This window comes from Macaca thibetana, chromosome 4 (genome assembly GCF_024542745.1).
Source record: "Macaca thibetana thibetana isolate TM-01 chromosome 4, ASM2454274v1, whole genome shotgun sequence".
Taxonomy (NCBI): Eukaryota; Metazoa; Chordata; class Mammalia; order Primates; family Cercopithecidae; genus Macaca; species Macaca thibetana.
Window position 1 is genome coordinate 41,899,043 of NC_065581.1, and position 18,092 is coordinate 41,917,134.

General features: G+C 49.6%; 1 protein-coding gene across 1 annotated transcript; it reads right to left on the reverse strand.

Annotated features, from left to right (window-relative positions):
* Positions 1 to 4,449: 4,449 nt before the first annotated feature.
* UNC5CL (unc-5 family C-terminal like) lies at positions 4,450 to 12,686 on the reverse strand. Its single transcript, XM_050786360.1, has 8 exons — positions 12,241 to 12,686; positions 11,431 to 11,731; positions 10,436 to 10,698; positions 9,597 to 9,698; positions 9,242 to 9,309; positions 8,213 to 8,313; positions 7,946 to 8,059; positions 4,450 to 6,151 (listed from the first exon to the last, which is right to left on the reverse strand). The coding sequence occupies exons 1-8, from the start codon at positions 12,623 to 12,625 to the stop codon at positions 5,929 to 5,931; spliced, it is 1,557 nt and encodes a 518-aa protein (XP_050642317.1). The 5' UTR covers positions 12,626 to 12,686; the 3' UTR covers positions 4,450 to 5,928.
* Positions 12,687 to 18,092: the final 5,406 nt, after the last annotated feature.

Here is an 18,092-nt window from a genome sequence, read left to right on the forward strand (position 1 = left end):
GAAGCATATTCCTGTCCTTGGGCTAATATCTTTATGATGTCATGACACTAACCAGCTAGGATTGACTTAGCTTTTTTTTGGCCAGAAGGCATAACATCTCTGCCAACAAGAAACTAGCATAGGCTGGATTAAAGTCAGCATGAGAAAGAGTACCTGAAGATAAGAAAATAAATGAAGGCCCACCATGTTTCTAAGCACATAGTAAATAGTCAAATATGTGCAGAGGAGATGAATAAACATATCTGTGTAAGGCTTTCGAAAGGATCAGGATGACAGGTCTCACAAAAAAAGCATTTCCAGGCTTTTGTATTTTACAGACCAATATTTTTGTGTTTTATTTTTTAATTTGGGGAGGAGAAAATCAACATAGGATTATTATCTTTTTACTTTACCAAGTAGACATTTTAATAAAGCTATCATTGCTTTACCATCCTTTCATAAGGTAATAGGCCTGTTAACACAAGCGAAGTAAGAAGTATATGATCACAGAATAAAGAACAGTCTTTGCAGTGAAAAAATCATTGGCACACTGGATACAGGTCTTTGTTTTATACTATGTAGTCCCTCTCTGGCTAGTTTAAGCACAAACAATATATTATGGAGCCAGATAGAGAGTTCACAAATCACTGGAAAGGCTGTAGGGATATACTCCAAGTTGAATTCCATATTAACACCCCAAACTATGCATGCAACTTGCCACTAAGGGAGCTGCTGCCACAGCTGCTGACCACTCTAGCTCCTCAAAATGAGCACCAGCTTCATGCCCTGTTCAACTCCCTCCATTATTCCAAATCATCCCTCCATATTCCAAATCAAAGTCCTGCATGAGTCCAGCTGATTGGCTGAACCTAAGCATATCTAGATCCCCATCTGCCAAGAAGTCTGGGAAACATCATTTTAGTTTTCAGCCTCTGCAGTACAGGGAGGCGCAGGGGCTGGAGAAGGCATGGAACGAACCAATTTGCCACTGTTGATGAGCTTGTTGTCAGACCATAGCACTTCTAAACCATGTCAAGGTCTAAGCCTGGGTTACAGGATAACATTTGTGTGTACTGGCATGAGAGCCATCCTAAGGAACGTGTGCAGGCATGCTTTACTGAGAAGATTCTGAAGGTCAGTGGTCTTACACAGGCACCGTATCAAGGTTCTGACTGGTGTCTGGTGACGGCCCTCTTCCTGGTTCTCAGACCACCATCTTCTCATTGTGTGTGCCCATGTGATAAAAAGCAGAGAGAAATGAAGCAGACTCTCCTGGGTCTCTTCTTACAAGGGCGCTAATGCCATTCACGAGGGCTCCAGTTTCATGACCTAATTACCTCTTAAAGGCCAACTTCCTAATACCATCTCATTGAGGGTTAGGATTTTATCATATGAATTTTGGGGGCACACAAACATTCAATCCATAGCACATCCTCAGTCTACTCTCTGCCAGAACCTTGATACAGCACCTACTGAGTGCATGGCTATTCTTGAGAAGGGAATTTGCTGCCTGAGGCTACAGCATGACTACACTCTGACTGTAGTAGACATCTGTCTCATTTGTGGCTTCTCATCAACTTTTGAGTAGCTTTCCCATATTTGGGGATATTCTCATGTAACTTATTAATTTAAATTAAATGTAACTTATTACATTTCCCTGATACTGAAGTCAGAGTTCCAGTCAGATTTCAGAGCTTCCAGGTGTCTTTGCAGCTAGGATTCAGACATGTGGTCTGAGCTCTCACAACCCAAGGCCAGCACTAGAGATTTGATTCAGAAGTGAGTAGTGTAAAGAGCAGGCAGTGCATGGAGCTTCTGTTTTTGCTGGCATGGAAGGCAGAAGAGGCCTTAGCTTTCAGAAGTGGTGGTGAGGGACCAGGCACAGTGGATCACGCCTGTAATCCCAGCACTTTAGGGGAGGCCGAGGTAGACCATCCTGGCCAACATGGTGAAACCCCGTTTCTAGTAAAAATACAAAAATTAGCCGGGCGTGGTGCCGTACGCCTGTAATCCCAGCTACTTGGGAGGCTGAAGCAGAAGAATCGCTTGAACCTGAGAGGCGGAGGTTGCAGTGAGCCAAGATCGTGCCACTGCACTCCAGCCTGGCAACAGAGCAAGATTCTGTCTCAAAAAAAAAAAAAAGAAGTGGTGGTGAAGTCTGGTTCCTGACTCAGAGATAGCATCAGTGGTGGTAGCAGGAGTGGCTGTAATAAAGTCAAGTTCCTGGTGTCCAGTGCTCAGTAGCAGCAGCCATAGTAATACCAGTTTCCCTCCATGATCTAGTCCTACAGTACAGTTTAGGGCATTGTTCCTGGACACTTTACCCCAAATCTATTTCTCCACCCTCCAAATGATTGTTTTTCCTTCAGTTTCCTTTAATAAATCCCATCTGCCTCAACCAGCTAGAGTGAATCCTGTTGTCATCAACCAACAACCCACCTGATGTACTAGGTAAACCAGGAACACTGACCCTGAATCTACTGCCTCTACAGCAGGCTGCAGTGTGAGCCATTTCTGCAACCCAGAGTATCGGCCTGAACCTCATCTCCCATTACCTTCTTGAGTCAGGTACAAAGAAGGATGGGAGGAAAGTGTCCTTCCTTCTGACTCCCAGCTTCTCAGGAGCTCCTACGAAACAAGAATGCTGTTCTTCATTGGATTTTGATCACCAACAATTTGTGCAGGGCTTAGCACAGAGTAGGTATTCAGCAAATGTTTGATGAATTAACAAATAAGTGAATGGTCAAGTATACTATAAAGTTATACCCAGCTGGATTCCTAACCCAGATCTGTGCTGTCCATTAACAGTACCCACTAGCCACACATGGCCACTAAACAACTGAAATCTGGCTAGTGCAATTGAGGCACTGAATTTTTATTTTATCTCAGTGAACTAAAATTTAAAAACTGATACCTAATTCCATTTTTGGAAAACTTTTGGCTTGTTTAATTTGCGCATGTAAATGTACGTTTTAGTTATAAATTGTATAAAAGCTGAATACAGATGAAATCTTTCCAATGAAAAATTAGCATACAAATTGAGATGTGCTGTAATTGCAAAGTATACCCCAGATTCCAAATATTTAATATAAAAAAGAATGTAAAATATACTGTTAATGTTATATTGATTACATGTGGAAATAATATTCTGAATATATTAGGTTAAACGAAACTTATTAAAGTTGACTTCACCTGTTTCTATTTACAATTTTCGATGTGACTACTAGAAAATGTAAACTTATATATGTGGCTTTCATTGAATTTCTGTTAGCACAGATCTGAACATTAGCATAAATATTGCTCAGTGGTCAAAGGGGATGCCAAGGACACATATTTGCTTTGAGCGCTAGAGGCTCCAACCCCACAGACCTAGGCCCAACTTTACCCTTTCATTTCCCCAACCCCTTTCCCCAGACTCCAAATCCAGCAGGAGGAAGTGTAGATGTGGGCCTCTGCAGCATGTGAAAGAGCAGAAGTCACAAATGTGGTGTTTTTAGGCAGGTGATTTAGGCAGCTCTTTATCAGGGAGAGGGCTGGAAGTCAGGCCACAAGCAGTGATCAATTGTTCTATTTGAAGGCAACTCAAAAAGAAAAAAAAAAAAATCCCCAAGTGAACGTTCCTTGGGTGACCAGTGTGCCACCTCTGCATAAGTCTGTGAAACCAAAGGCCCTGGGACAGCCTCTAACATGGTAGCTTCATTCCAAGGAAGAGTTTAAAGCCCAAAAGAAGAGCTGTTCTAGTTAGTATGAGTCAGGGCTAAATGTTAAGTCTCCTGATACCCAGTGGGGCACACCATCTCTCAGCATTAGGTGCCAATACATAACATGCCAACTGCGTTTGATGTGAGAAAGGAAGGGTCTGCCTTATAGGAATCACTCAGCCTGCAACTACCCCAGGATTTCCAAGCCTCCCTTTGCCAGCACTGGAAACCCATTTTGAGAAATTGGAGTTGGGGCCAGAAAGCATTCTATTCCCATCACAGGAATCTCTGTGGCTTCTATTTGCAACTCCAGAAGACGTGAAACTCTTAAAATGATTTTTCCAGGTTTGGAAGAAACACAATGATGTCTTTGGCTAAACAGTGCCAGGCTACTGCACAGTTCAATCCTGAGCTAAGTGAAGGGGGAAAAGGACAGGGCACTAATCTGGCATGACTGGGAGTCCCCGGTGGGGTAAGGAGGACAGATGAGAAGGGTAGGAGAAGACGGGTGGCACTAGGGGAACAGGGAAGGGATGGAAGGGCCTGCTTCTGAAGGCTTGCATCTAACAGAAAAGAAGGGAACCTCCCTGACTTACCATGCGGGACCCAGATAATTTTCATACTGGAAGCACAGTCTACAAAATGCTTCCCTCCAACCCATCCCCATAGGTACAATTTTACCAAATAAAATCATTCATACTCACATCCAAATTTGCCAATCTGAGCAAAATACAGATAGTAACAAAGAAAGGCAATTTTCATATTTTATCATTCATCATAGAAAAAAAACTTTAATATTTTTTAATTAAATACAGAAGAAAATTGTGTTGCCAGAGAGATTGTTTGCCTGCCTTTGAACAAATTAACAACACCTGTTTGCAAACAAAAGCATTTCCAGAATGGAGTCAACCCCTTTATTCTCTGTTCAGGACCCAGCCCATTCATGTCTTTTGTATACAGTATCTAACACATAGTAGGTGCTGAATAAGTATCTGCTGACTGAATAGGGTGCTCTTTCATCCCTATCCTTTATTTCCTGACCCTAAACTGGATCTTAATCCATGGGGAGGGAAAATATCCCCACCCATCCATTCCTAGAGTAGCCCTGTCTCTTTCAACAGTCTTTGACACATAACATTGGTTTAGAGACATATGCCTGAAGGGAAAAGAGGGAGGGTTTCAGACAGAGAAAGAAACAAAGACAGGGCACAGAGACTAGGCAGAAACAAAAAGATGTAAGAGAGAGAGAGAAACAGAAACACAGGTGCAGAGACGGAACAACTGCGGGAGATAGGGACAGAAAAACCAAGTCAGAGAGACTTAAAACGCACACCGTTGGAGATAAAGAGATAAAAGGGTTGGGCCAGAATGATCATCTTGAAGTTTCTACTCAGCTTTAATGTTTTCTGATAGAGAAAATGGCAGAGAGAGGGGAAGACAAGACCTGAGCAGGAGGATACAGAAAGAAAGGAAGTTAGTAGAGGCAGAGGCAGACAGCCAGGCGTGCCTAGCCGGGAAGCCTCGTCCTACCCAGGCCTCACACCCATGGGGCTGGGCTCCCATGCCCACTCTCGGCTCCTACCTTAAGTCCAGCCACCCTCTTCCCCCACCCGCACCTAAAGATCTACAAACCACTCAGCAAGTCAAATACTCTCTCCCCAATATCCTCCGTGAAGCATTCTCGGGGCTCCAGCCCGCACTCAGCTCTTCCCCTCTCAGCTCCTAAAGCCACACACGCATCCCCCAATCACAGGTCAGGGCTGTTTTCGAGTTTGCCCCTGGCTGCTATGAGAACATCTTGACTCCTGCAAAAGAACTGTGTGCTTGTCAGGGCTCCAGTCCCTGCCTCCTATATTCCAGTATTCTTCATGACACCAGCCCAATGTCCGGGCTGCCTGAGCGCTCAGTGAATACTCGGGGCCTGACTGGCCCTAAAGTGCACGCGGGGACCGTGGCCGTCCCCTGGTCATTTTCGGCAGTCGGGCCACACTGAGGCCATCTCCTGGGCTCCTGCGCCCTCTGCCGGCCAGGAGGGGACCCGCACGCGGGACAGATCGCGGCCCGAAGGGCGCGCCTGCTGCTGGGAGGCTGGCGACGACGCTCCGGCTTCGCGGGCAGCCCCGGGCACCGTCCGAGTGTTCTGGGAAGGGTGGTGGGCACAGCCAGGAACAGCTGCTGTGTTCCTCATAGGCGTGGGGGAACAACCCCTCTCGCCCCCACACCTCCTCCAGCCCTGCCCGCTGGGCGCTCAGAGCTTCTCGTCCAGCTCCAGGCCCTGGTTATACCGGGCGCCCCCGCGCTCGGAGCCTGGGCTGCCGCCGTGTGTCCCGCTCAAGTAGTTCTGGATGGCGGAGGCGCAGTCTAGCCGCTCCATGACGGTCATGAGGTAGTGCAGCTCCTGCAGGCTGCCGTTCTGCTCCTCAAACAACTCCAGGATGGCCGCTGCGGGGCTGCGCTGGCAGGACAGGAACCTGGCCCGAGGCAGGGGAGGAGGAGAAGGGGGAAGGAGCAGGGAGGGGCTCCTTCCCTGCTGCAGGCTCCCTCAGCTGCGCAGCACGAGGTCCATCCCTCCCCCACCCTGTAGCTTTTGTCCTCGTCCTGCTCTTGCTTGCCTCTCAGGGGACAGGGGGTGGGAAGCCCCAGGCCCTTGAAACTTGAGATTGTCCTCGCCTGGAGGCTAACTCTCTGAGCCCTACTCTTCTCTAGGCTTCAGTTTCCTCTCATTAAACTGAGGGCTTAGATAAGAGGACCTCTAAGTTTGCTCCAGCTCTGATGTTCTGTAATTGCCTTCTCTACCTCCCCCACTCCAAATACAGCCCTAGCCTCCCCCTAGCCTCCTAACTCCCTCCTTCCTCCCTCTCTTCTAGGCCACAACATCCTGCTCACTACTAAGGAAACAGTTGCCACAAACCATGGCTTTTTATCACGATCCTCTCGTCCACAAAAACCTTCCAGAGTCTCTCACTTCCTAACTAGTCCATGCTCCATGAGCCTTTCCGGCTCATCCAGCACCTGGCCTTGCCCTGTCTTTATGCTTTCTCTCCTTTCTCCCATCCTGAACCTCCTTAGCTCAGGCCTCTCCCTTTCTCACCTTGCAAACACTGCACCCACAGCCACCTCTGCTGCTCCCCAAAACAGAATGGCTGATCTCCTCCATCACTTCCTCCCTGAAGCCCTTTCTAGTTCACCCCTCCCAGGTGGAAGAGACCATTCTGCACCCCTCAGTTCAGACTTCTGATCATAACGCCCACAGTTCATTATTTTTCTTGCTTCAGCTGTTTTCTGTCTCTCTTCGATGTGTTACACAACACTGGATTCTTACAGGAAGGCACAAGGAACACTTGCCTTTATTTTTCAAGCTCTCTGAACCCCTTACTAGTGTGTGCGCTCCTAGGCGCTGGGACCATGCCTCATTCCTCTTGTATCACAGTGCTTAGTACAGTTTCCAGGGCATAATAGGTACTTGATAAAGGCTTAAATGAATTATTTTAAAATCCACCCTGTAGTTGGAGACCAGCCTGGCCAACCTGATGAAACCCCGTCTCTACTAAAAATACAAAAATTAGCTGAACGTGGTGGCGCATGCCTGTAATCCCAGCTACTTGGGAGGCTGAGGCAGGAGAATTACTTGAACCCGGGAGGCGGAGGCTGCAGTGAGCCAAGATTGTGCCACTGCACTCCAGCCTGGGCAACAGAGCAATATTCCATCTCAAATAATAGTAATAATAATAAATAAAAATCCACCCTGTTTTCAGGGTCCAGCTCTAGCCCCATCACCTGGATAAAGTCTTCCCTGACTGCTGCACACTCATAGTGTAGTTTCTGGAGCTTAGCTCAGTATTCTACTGCTTTCTGAGTTCCTTGACAGGGATCATGACTGCACTGTCACCATTATTGCTAACATTTATTGAATTAACAAGTGTCAGGCACACCGCTACATACTTTACACACATTATCCTATAATCTGTCTTTCTCCTCCTCAGGGCATAGTATGGCAAGCAGTCAACATGTACCAAATAACTTCCATGTTAATGGATTCACTGTTAAATGTTAATTGAGCACCTACTATGCACCAGGCATCATTCTAGGTACTGATGATACAGTGATTAATAGAGCTGCCCTTTTATGGGAAATAGGATGGAGAGTAGCCATTCTCTGACTTTTAAGTCACTCCCTTGCCTATGATCCAGTCTCCAGAGTGTCCTGAGGACCCCCGCCCCAGCCCACCCTCCTCTACCATCCACAGACATCACCCTTCTTCCTACCGGATCTTCATGCCGCAAAGCCCCAGGTGAGAGGCTAGTCTGCGCCAGTCATTGCCTGTGATGCTGTTTGGCTCCAACAACATCTGCAGCTGCTCAAAGAGCTCTGGGGGCAGCCTGAGGCAGGGAAAAAGGTGTTCTTGGAAGAAAGGGACAAACAGACCCACTGTGGTTCTCCCATATACATCGTAAATGCTATAGTCACCCTGTGGGTGCCAGGGTAGGAACCCAACATCCCCCAGGCAACAGCCCAAGCAACCCCCATCTCACCTATTGCATGGGGGCGGCTGGGAGACAGGGGGCGGCGCTGCCCAGGATTCCTCCTCTGATGCCTGGAATCTGAGGATTTCCATATACTTGGTCTCCAAGCCCTGAGTCAACACAGGGCAGGGAACATACTTAGGGGTCATAAGGCATCCCCTTGAGTAAGAAGCTGGAGTCCTGCCTCCATTCCTCATGTCTCTCCTTCAGTCTGTCACTTAGAGCCACCTTACCAGGAGATACAACCCCACTCCACCCAGCACCCTCTACCCGCTGTCTCCCTGACTTCAGAACCCCACCTTCAGCCTTATGTTTGCCCACTGAGCTCTTTGGGAACTGGGACATGAAGACCAAACAGGATGCATCCTGAGCCACCAGGGGAAATCCTGGGAGGGGCCATGGTGCAGTGGGAGGTCATCCAACCATAGAGACACTGATCTCAGCCATATGTTTCCCTTCCTCCATTCCAACCTTCCCTGCCTCTTCTCCAAGTGACAACAGGGTATCTGCCTGCCCTCCAATAAGTTGCCACTATGGTTCCCCAAAGACTCTCAACTCTGATTTCTTCGCATCTTCCCTTGGTGCAGCAGGAGAGGAGGGATACCTAACTCCCATCCCGCCTACTCAAGACCCTCTTCCTGGCCACTTCCCACACTGAAAATACAAAACATCGTCTCTTAAATCCCACACTGAAGATACAAAACATCATCTCTCAAATGTAGACAATCAACCTAGAAAGAAACCATATCAACTTGATGCCCCAGTTCTCTGAGTTGAGAGAAGGGGTTAAACTAGGGTTTGGTTCTTTTAGCCTCCCGCTGGATTCATCCACCGACAGACAAGGAGAGTCAGGGATGAGGGTAACTTGGAGCCCAGATGATCTGAGCCCCTCAAAGAGCTGGTATAGGGTCTCTATGGAAAATGCCATATTTACCTATGTGATTAAGACCATAATTACTGGGCACCATACCCTGTGCCCACTTTGCCTAGGAGTCCCCCCAGGCCCTGCCCTTCCTCTGCCCCTCAGCTCCAACTCACATCCTGGAAGGTGTGCATGGTGACAATGATCTCATTGGTTAGTGCTGAACAGTCCTCATTCTCATTGGCTATAAAGAGAAGGTGAGAGCATGGCCAGTGAGTGAGGAAATGGCCTGGAGCAAGAGGAGGAGAAGGTAAGGGACTCTATAGTAAGACTTGGAAAATCTGAAGAAGCTGGGGTCCAACACTCCATTTTTCTCTCTGCAAAGATCTGTGTGGCTCCTGGCCTTTCAGGGAAGGTCTGTGTGCATGGCTGCATCAGGGTCTGCAGAGCTCCAGGGTTACTGGGAGGGGAGAAGAGGAGACGGGAGGGGAAAAGAGAGGGGAGGAGGTACACACAGGGTTCCCGGACTACCTGCTTTTCTCCGGAAGCAGAAGGAGCGGAATGGGCACTTTCCATGCCAGATGTGGAGATGGGGAACCAGCTGGCAACTGCTATCATCCACATTCTCCCAACCTGGCGAGTAGGCAGAGAGGGCCTCAGAGAGTGGGGCCTTCCACAAGTATTGAAGGGGGCTGTGGGGAGGCATGAGGACAGAACAAAGGCAGGAGGGTCTCAAGGGGATGGGAATCCCCAGAGCCTGGGCAGGGACCCCAAGAGGGCCCTTGCACTGTAAAAGCCTTCCATCCCTTCCTGCTTCCGTGGGGTATAACCCCTCTCCTCCCGCCTCCCACCTGGCATCACCCTGTCCTAGGAGTGAGTGGCAAGGGCTCAGTAGACAGCAGAGTGGTCAAAGTCCTGGGGGCTCCATGAGGCTACTGCTGGCCCAGAGGTCACAAAGAGACTTGGGGCCTGGTGCGGTGGCTCACACCTGTAATCCCAGCACTTTGGGAGGCCGAGACGGGCAGATTACTTGAGGTCAGGAGTTCGAGACAGCCTGGTCAACATGATGAAACCCCATCTCTACTAAAAATACAAAAAAGTTAGCCAGCTGTGGTGGTGTGCACCTGTAATTGCAGCTACTCAGGAGACTGGGGCAGGAGAATAACTTGAACCCAGGAGGCGGAGGTTGCTGTGAGCCGAGATCATGTCACTGCACTCCAGCCTGGGCAACAGAGCAAAACTCCGACTCAGGGAAAAAAAATAAAGAGACTTGGGGTCCCCAGATCTCCAGATGTCCAGGGGAGCCCCAGAACCCTTCATTCCTGTGGGGCTCCTGACCATCCTTTCCCACAGGCCACTGCCTCCCTCACCCTCTGAGATGTACTTGAGCTTCAGGCACTGGTCACCCCTGGCCCCACTGAAGTCGAAGAGCTGGCAGGGCCCACGCAGGCGCCCACCATGGGGCTGCTCGTTGGTCAGTGCCCACTGCAGGGCACAGGGCGTGTTGTTGAGGAAGTAGATACGCAGCTGCAGGTGGGACTGTCCTGGCGCCAGCGGTGAGCAGAATACGGCCAGCTGCAGCCATTTGCGAGCTTCGCGCCCCACAGGTGCCTCCATCACACAGGTGTAGAGGCTGCAGAGGGAGCCATTGGCAGGCACTCATGTGCAGGGAAGGCTAAGACACCAGCACACTGCCACCAGCCTCCTGCCACCTGAGGGGCCTCTGTGGGGCCTTCAGGGAGGTTCGGAGAGCACTCGAGGGGAGCACTTAGGGAGGAACTGGTAGGGGGGGATGAAAAGTGAGTACATCATGGTGACTGGTGACTGAATGGGGAGGAGAGCTGGCAGGGGAAAGAGGGGAAGTGGGCTCAGGGTGACCATGCTTGGGAAGGCACCTGCACATGGCTCTACTCCTGTCAATGGCTAGGAAGGAGGCTGGGAGGCAGAGGACCTAAGACTCTAGAAAGACAAAGAGATGAAGGACAAAGATGGAATGGAGTCTTAGAGAACTGGCACTAAGTTTGGGGACAGTCCTGAAAGAGGCACACAGTAGAGAGAGATAATTTGAGAGATAGAGAGAGGTGGAGAAGGACAGGTCCCTTCTAGGTGGAGAGATGGGGCTGAGTCAGACACTTCCAGACAGACAGATACAGCGGTGGGATTTGCAGTCCTGGACATGATTAGTGTGAGAAAAACTGCTACAGACATTAGGACAGAGGGGCCAGAAAGGGTCACCAGGGTATAAAGGATTTGCAGACCATCTTCTACACAGAGAGCTGAAGATAAGGCAGACAGAGAAAGTGGGCAGGAAAGACAGTCCCCAGAGAGATGGGTGTGGGAAGACAGGCCAATGGCATGTGCCTACCTGAAGTGGGAGAGGTGGATGCGACACTCATCCCGGGAGGCGTGGGCCCCCGGCTGCCCCAGGGGCCTCCATACCTTGGCATCGAGCAGGGCAGTGTTGCTGCTGTAGGTACGAGCATGGCTGGGCTGCTGGGCACAGTGTTTAAACGTGAGAGTGCAAGGCTTCAGGAAGGAGGCCCCATGGGGGCCACATGCCACCACAGGGCTTACCAGCCCCTGGGCTCGGGACAGTGATGGGGCGTCCGAAAGGTCCCACACCAGGATCAAAGACACCCGCTCCTGGCGGCCCACAGTCACAGCACCTGGGGAGGACAGGGAGAGATGAGATGGGCCTGGTAGGCAGGCACACCCCTGCCCCTGAAAGAGGCCAGGCCAGAGAGAAAGGAGGTGGGGCAGAAGCCCAGGAGAGACGTCCCCAGCAGGGCACACAGGGCGGTGGTATGAACAAGAGTAAGATGACTGTGGAGCTGACTTGTAGTGTAACCCTAAGCAAGACACTCCCCTTTCCACCCAGGCTTTTGCTAGCCCATAGTGTGCCTAGTATGAATTTGCAAATGGTGCTCTTGCCTCCCTTTACTGGAGAATTGTCACAGCATACTGATTCATTAGAACAAGGCACTTTACTTCCACCTGCCAGGAAGTTGTCCTAAAAGATATGTAATATGTCCATCCCTGAAGTCAATAAAACTATACTCACAATACAACAATTATCAGAAGTAAAAAGTGTCTATGAACATTGCTCCCTCAGATGTGGTGACCTAATGTACAGTCTGAGCACCTGTATGTGGAGAAGAGAGCCGGGAGCTGTTACCTGGTGGGATGAGCAAGGAGATGCCTGCATCCTGGAGCATCAGGCAACCGCCGCGGTGATCCACCTCTCGAGCTGAAAACACCAACAGCTTGTGCATCAACCGGCGGACCATGGTCTGGCCTTGAGTGGGTGTGTGCAGCTCCTGATAGAAGGCAGCCATCTCTGGCAGTGTGGCTGGCAGGTGCTGCCTTGAGACCTCATTTTCTGGTGGAGGGGTAGGCTGGGACACTGGTTCCTCTTGACCATTCGGCATCCAGCAGGCCCCCAGTAGCCTTCTAGGGCAGTGCCATCGAAGGCACTGGGCCAGAAGGAGGACACTTGCCACCGGGACCCCCACCAGCAGTAGGAACTGGGAGGGTTGGAATGAACTCTCCTGGAAGCACATTCGCCCGGTCACTCAATGCTGCTGGCTCTCCTTCACCCCTGTGCCAGCCAAAGCCAAAGGCCTGGTAGGGAAGAAGGGGTCAGTGTCAGGGTAAGCCCTTTTAAGTTGTGGAGGTCAAGGCTTGACTTCCACATAGTTGCAAGTTGTCTTCATTCCAGCGCACCCTGCACACTTTAGTCACACCAATTCTTTTAACCTGTCTCTCTTACTCGAGAACCTACCCTGGCTCTCTGTGAACTGCTCTGAAGCAGAGTGAGCTTGGGTTTACAGTTAGAGAACATGAGTTCAAATGCCACCTTGGTCACTATGGCTGGGTAAGTTTTATCATATTGATGTAAGGCAGGACAGCCCCAAAACTGGGGCTTGGCCTGGGAGGGTTTGTGGCTTCACCTAGGAAAGAATTCAAGGGTGAGTCAGTGGTGTTAGACAGCAACTTTCCCTGAAGTGGCAGCGTATAGCAGCAGCAGAGGTATGCTCCCTGCAGAGCAGGGCTAACCCTAGGTAATGTGCCCAGGGTAGCAGCTTGGGGGCATTTCTGCCATCATATTTATGTCCACTTTTAACTACATGCAATAAGGGGCGGGTTATTCAGAAATTTCTAGAAAAAGGGATGGTAGCTTTGGGTCACTGCCATGGAAAGGGGCAGTAACTTCCAGGCATTGCCATGGCAGTGGTAAACTGTCATGGCACTGGTGGGCATGTCTTATGGAGAGGTGCTTTTGCTGCCTCTTCCCTGTTCCAGCCAGTTTTCCATCTGGCCTGGAATCAATTTCCTCCTCCTGCCTGAATACTGCTTAATGTACCTCAGTTTCCTCATCTGTCCAAATATCTACCTTGATCTACAAATGCTGATACAAAAAAATCTATAAGTGGAAAAAGCAAGTCACAGAGAGATAAAATATTCTGAGCTCATTAATGTGAAAAACAAAACTGCATATAAATACGTATTTATGGGTTATATATGTAAATGTAAAGGTATAGAGAAAGGTCTGGAGCAGTGGTGTACAATAAAAATATAATGTGAACTACACATGTAATTTTAAATTTCCTGATGGCCACATTAAAAAGAAGAAACAGGAGAAATTAATACATTTTATTTAACCCAATATATTCAAAATGTTATTTCAACAGGCAATCAATATAAAATTATGAGATAGTTTTACTTTCTTCTTTCATACCCAGTCTTTGAAATCCATGTGTAACTTATATGAATAGAACAGCTGACTTGGGACTGGCTGTATTTCAAGTGCCCAGTAGCCACGTGTACTAATGAGTCTGGTCTTAGACTGTGCAGGTCTGGAAGGACACACCCCCAAACTATTCCCATGAGTCATGACAAATTGAGAAGGTGGAAGGTGTGAACAAAAACTTTGTATTTTTAAAAATCCTTTTCTCTGTACTTTGAATTTTTCACATCAAGCATGTAGTTTGTATTGCCTTTGTAAATCTTTTCTGAAGCTATTAAAAGTGGGGGAAAAGTGCCTCTTTGGGTAATGGTGAGGATGGCATAAGGTCATGTGAAAAGTATTTGTAGATGAGAAAGCACTGTCCAAATGTATGTGTTTCTTTATGCTCCTCCTTCCGCCAGAAAGGCCTGAAGGTAGCTCACAGGGACAGGTGACATAGAGGAGTAACAAAAGCTAAAACTGGAAGCAAAAAAAAAAAAGAAGAAGAAGATGATGAAAAACAAAGATGCGAGCCTACAGTGAAGCTGGAATGAGGCAGGGCAAAAGCAAACACTCACCTCCTGCTCACCTGGCTACCCAGCCAGGCCACAGGCTGAGACTTCCCAGAAGCTCTTCCTGAGGCCCTCCAGAACCCACCTCCGCCTCCTCCTACTTCCCCTCTTCCAGCCCCTACAATTTCCAACACCCCTGCCCTGCAGCCTGCCCAGGCTTCCCACACCTGCTTAATTCTAGCCTCTGGCTTTTGCTCATGCTGTTTTCTGTTTCTCCACTCACTTGCTCTCCCCACTTGTTTCTTCTCCCTATGTGGACCCTCCCATTCAATAGCGCCTCCCGCTGGCACACCAGCCTTTGACAGCCTCCAGCTCACAAAATCTCTCTCCACAGCCATCCCACCATGCTGAGTCATTCTTGATTATGTGCTGTCATGTGTGATTTTCCCACTCAAATGAACATTTTCTAAGCACTGGCTGTGTATCGGACACTGTGGGAAGTTCAATCCTGCCAAAGATGACGTCTTATTCCGCTCTCAAGAAGCTTCTACAGAAATGGAATTCATTGGCTTGGTAGCTGAGTTCTGTGAGGCACAACGTCCTCCTTCAGAGCCCTGGGAGGCCCCTCTGGATAACTCACTAGAGACTGCAATGGAAGAGCTTCCAGTGTCCAGTCCTCCCTATGCCCTTCACTCACACTACCCACCTGGAACTGAGGCTTGGCCCACCTTCTTCCTTCCATCCCCAGGAGCATGAAAACTAAAGCCCCTTCCTAGTGCCTCTTAGACTGGGGCAGAACCTCCACCATATCCTCAGGATTGAAGACTGGGGCAGTACCTGTTTCCTCCATGTCCTCACTGAAAGCATGAATAAGAAGCGGGGGATTGGCATTGTTCTCTTTGCCTAAAGAGCCAACCCGACAGACAACGCACTAGCCTTTTTCAACCAGGCCTCTTAGAGGGCACACAGGTGAACCAGGTAAATTGGCAGTGCCCCAAAGCTGATGAGAAGGGGGTTGGAGCAGCAAGCTACCCTTGATGTCCCATCATTCCTTTTGGTTCTTTCACATTAGTAATAATTATAACTCCAACTGTAATAACAATAGCTAACATTGGCAGAGCTTTACTCAATGCCACTGTGTTAAAGCTCTCTCCACGGCTTGTCTCATCTCATCCTCACAGGAGCCTTAGGAGCGAGGTGTTATTTTTATCCCCATTTCACAGATAAGGAATCCGAGCTTTCTCCCCACAGTGAGGATGGATAGGGAATTACTAAACAACTGAAGACAGGCAGGAAAGAGGAGCGAAGATGAACACCCTTCCAGAGACACCCCCTTTCTCTCTCCACCCCTTCTTTTTCCCCAAGTATCTTCCTTTCCTTCTCTAGAAGAAATAAAGTTGGAAGAGAAAGAAGCAAAAGTGAAGTAAAAACAAATAGAAGGACCTAAAGGTACATCCTCAGTTCTGTGGTAATACCTACCCCATCACCCACATCCCCACCCACCAAGGCACCAGTGGCAGGGGATGGAATAGCTAAAGGAATGAAAGGAGGGGCCCCACCTCGGTTACACAGCAGTAACCTGCCTGGGGCCACCAAAGACCAGAGTCCAGATCCCCAGTGAGGTGCACCTCACTGGGTGGTGCAGCAGAGTCCCCTGGCTCAACCTCTGACCCTGGAGAAGTTGGCACGCACCACTCCCAAAGCCCCACTGGGCCTCTCATGGGAGCTCCCTCCTTTACCTGGCCTGAAACAGGATAACTCCTCCTGGGCCAGCCCCAGGTCTCCCAGGCTGACAGCTCTTCCAGGCTGCCCTGGCCCTCACTCCATCCCCCCTGTGGCCCCAGAATGGGGAAAGGTCCCGAGTCTGGTTGAATGGCATCTATAGCACTGCAGCCATTCAAGTGTGACTTGGAGCTTCCCAACCCCATGCTGGACTCCTCATTACCCACTCCTCCAGTTTGTCTTGCCCCAGACCCCAGATCACCCTGGATAGCGGGTCCCCGAAACAAGAGTTCTTTAGAATGCTGCCATCACCTGTCCCTAGGCAGTTGCATCCTCCAGCACAAAGATCCAAACTCCTGCTGCAAAGTTCTGCTCACACCCTTTAAGAAAACTCTCAACCCTTCCTCCACTTCACTGGTTCTCTCTGTGCCTCCCCAATGCCTGATAGATGTCCAGTTACTGCAGAACATAACAAGTACTGGGATAGATGATCCAAACACAAGTCATGAACAGCATTTGTTAGTATAGTAGACATTTCCGTAGAACACAGATCATCCCAGTGGTCCTCATACCCATTGGCCAAGTCCCATTTTCCTCCCCTCCTCCAGCAGAGGGTCCCTACACTCCAGCAGGCAGGCTGAGCTGGCCTGGCTCCTCCCTGGAGCTCCAGGTAACCCCATCGCAATGCCCATCCCCTCTCCAGCTGCCCCAAGGGGGTGCTCACCTTACCGTCTAAGTGCTCTTAGAGGCTGCTGGCTGGTCCAATTCCTTCTCTGAGAAACGGATCAGCCAGACCCAGTCGACAGGCCAGCAGACCAGTGGAGGTGGGCGGGGAATCCAGGCAGGAGTGGCCTGGCATTTCCTGGCAGAGTCCTGCCTCCCAGCTGCCCTAAAGAGGGGTGAAGGAGAATGTCCCTCTCTATTGGCAAAGTCCAGCCCAGGTAAGGGAGTAGCTGAGGATCCCAGAAGTCAGTGACCTTGCTAGTCTAGGTCTGCAAGGAAGGAGGGAGGGAGGGAGGGAGACAACCTGGGTGTAGGTGCTGCACCTTGAAACCCCTCCCTACAGTGCCCTCTGCTGGTGAGTGGCTGTCCCCAGCCAGAGGCTATTATTAAATTAAAATGGCAGATAGGAGGAGGAGGGAACTTTCATCTGAGTTTCTGAAACTATAATGTGCCCCGCAGTCACCTGGGAGATCTTGTTAAAATGAAGGCTCTGAATCTGTCGGTCTAGTGTGGGGCCTGAGATTCTGCAGCTCAAAGAAGCTCCCAGCTGATGCCAATGCAACCGGTCCAGGGAGCTTAGAGAGCATCTAGTTCTACCCGCTCCCTGCACAGAGAAGACAATGGAGGCACTGAGAGGGTAAATGACTCACCAGTTGCTGGTGTACCTGAGATGTACCCATATCTGTTCCTTACACCAGGTGCTTTCTACTTCCCCCACCCAAAGTTGGCAGAAACACTACCGCCTGGGAGACGGCTGAACTTTGGGGCCATTTGCCATTCTGAGTTCTGAGAAACTCTGACTAGGAGCGATGGCACCACAGAATGAAAACTCCTTGTGGAGAGGAACTTTTCCCGTGTTTTCTGCTGTCTCCTCAGCTCCTGGTACAGCCTGATAGATAGAAGGTGTTCAATAAAGATGTCTTGAATGAGTGAATGAAGAAGTTGAGAGGGAAGAGGATGCATTTTTTTTTTTTTTTTTTTTTTTTTTTTTTTTTTTTGAGACGGAGTCTTGCTCTGCCGCCCAGGCTGGAGTGCAGTGGCCGGATCTCAGCTCACTGCAAGCTCCGCCTCCTGGGTTCACGCCATTCTCCTGCCTCAGCCTCCCGAGTAGCTGGGACTACAGGCGCCCGCCACCGCGCCCGGCTAGTTTTTTGTATTTTTTTAGTAGAGACGGGGTTTCACCGTGTTAGCCAGGATGGTCTCGATCTCCCGACCTCGTGATCCGCCCGTCTCGGCCTCCCAAAGTGCTGGGATTACAGGCTTGAGCCACCGCGCCCGGCCTGAGGATGCATTTTGGATCCAAGTGACCGACACTGAGCCCAGGTGAGCGACAGGTTGGCTATG

Coding starts and splice junctions, on each gene's coding strand:
- UNC5CL (XM_050786360.1), bottom strand. CDS start 12,625: ATGTGCTTCCAGGAGAGTTCATTCCAACCCTCCCAGTTCCTACTGCTG. Junction 8,314..9,241: donor CCATGCACACCTTCCAGGAT/GTGAGTTGGAGC, acceptor GTGTTGACTCAG/GGCTTGGAGACCAAGTATAT. Junction 6,152..7,945: donor CTTTGCGGCATGAAGATCCG/GTAGGAAGAAGG, acceptor GCCTCGGGCCAG/GTTCCTGTCCTGCCAGCGCA.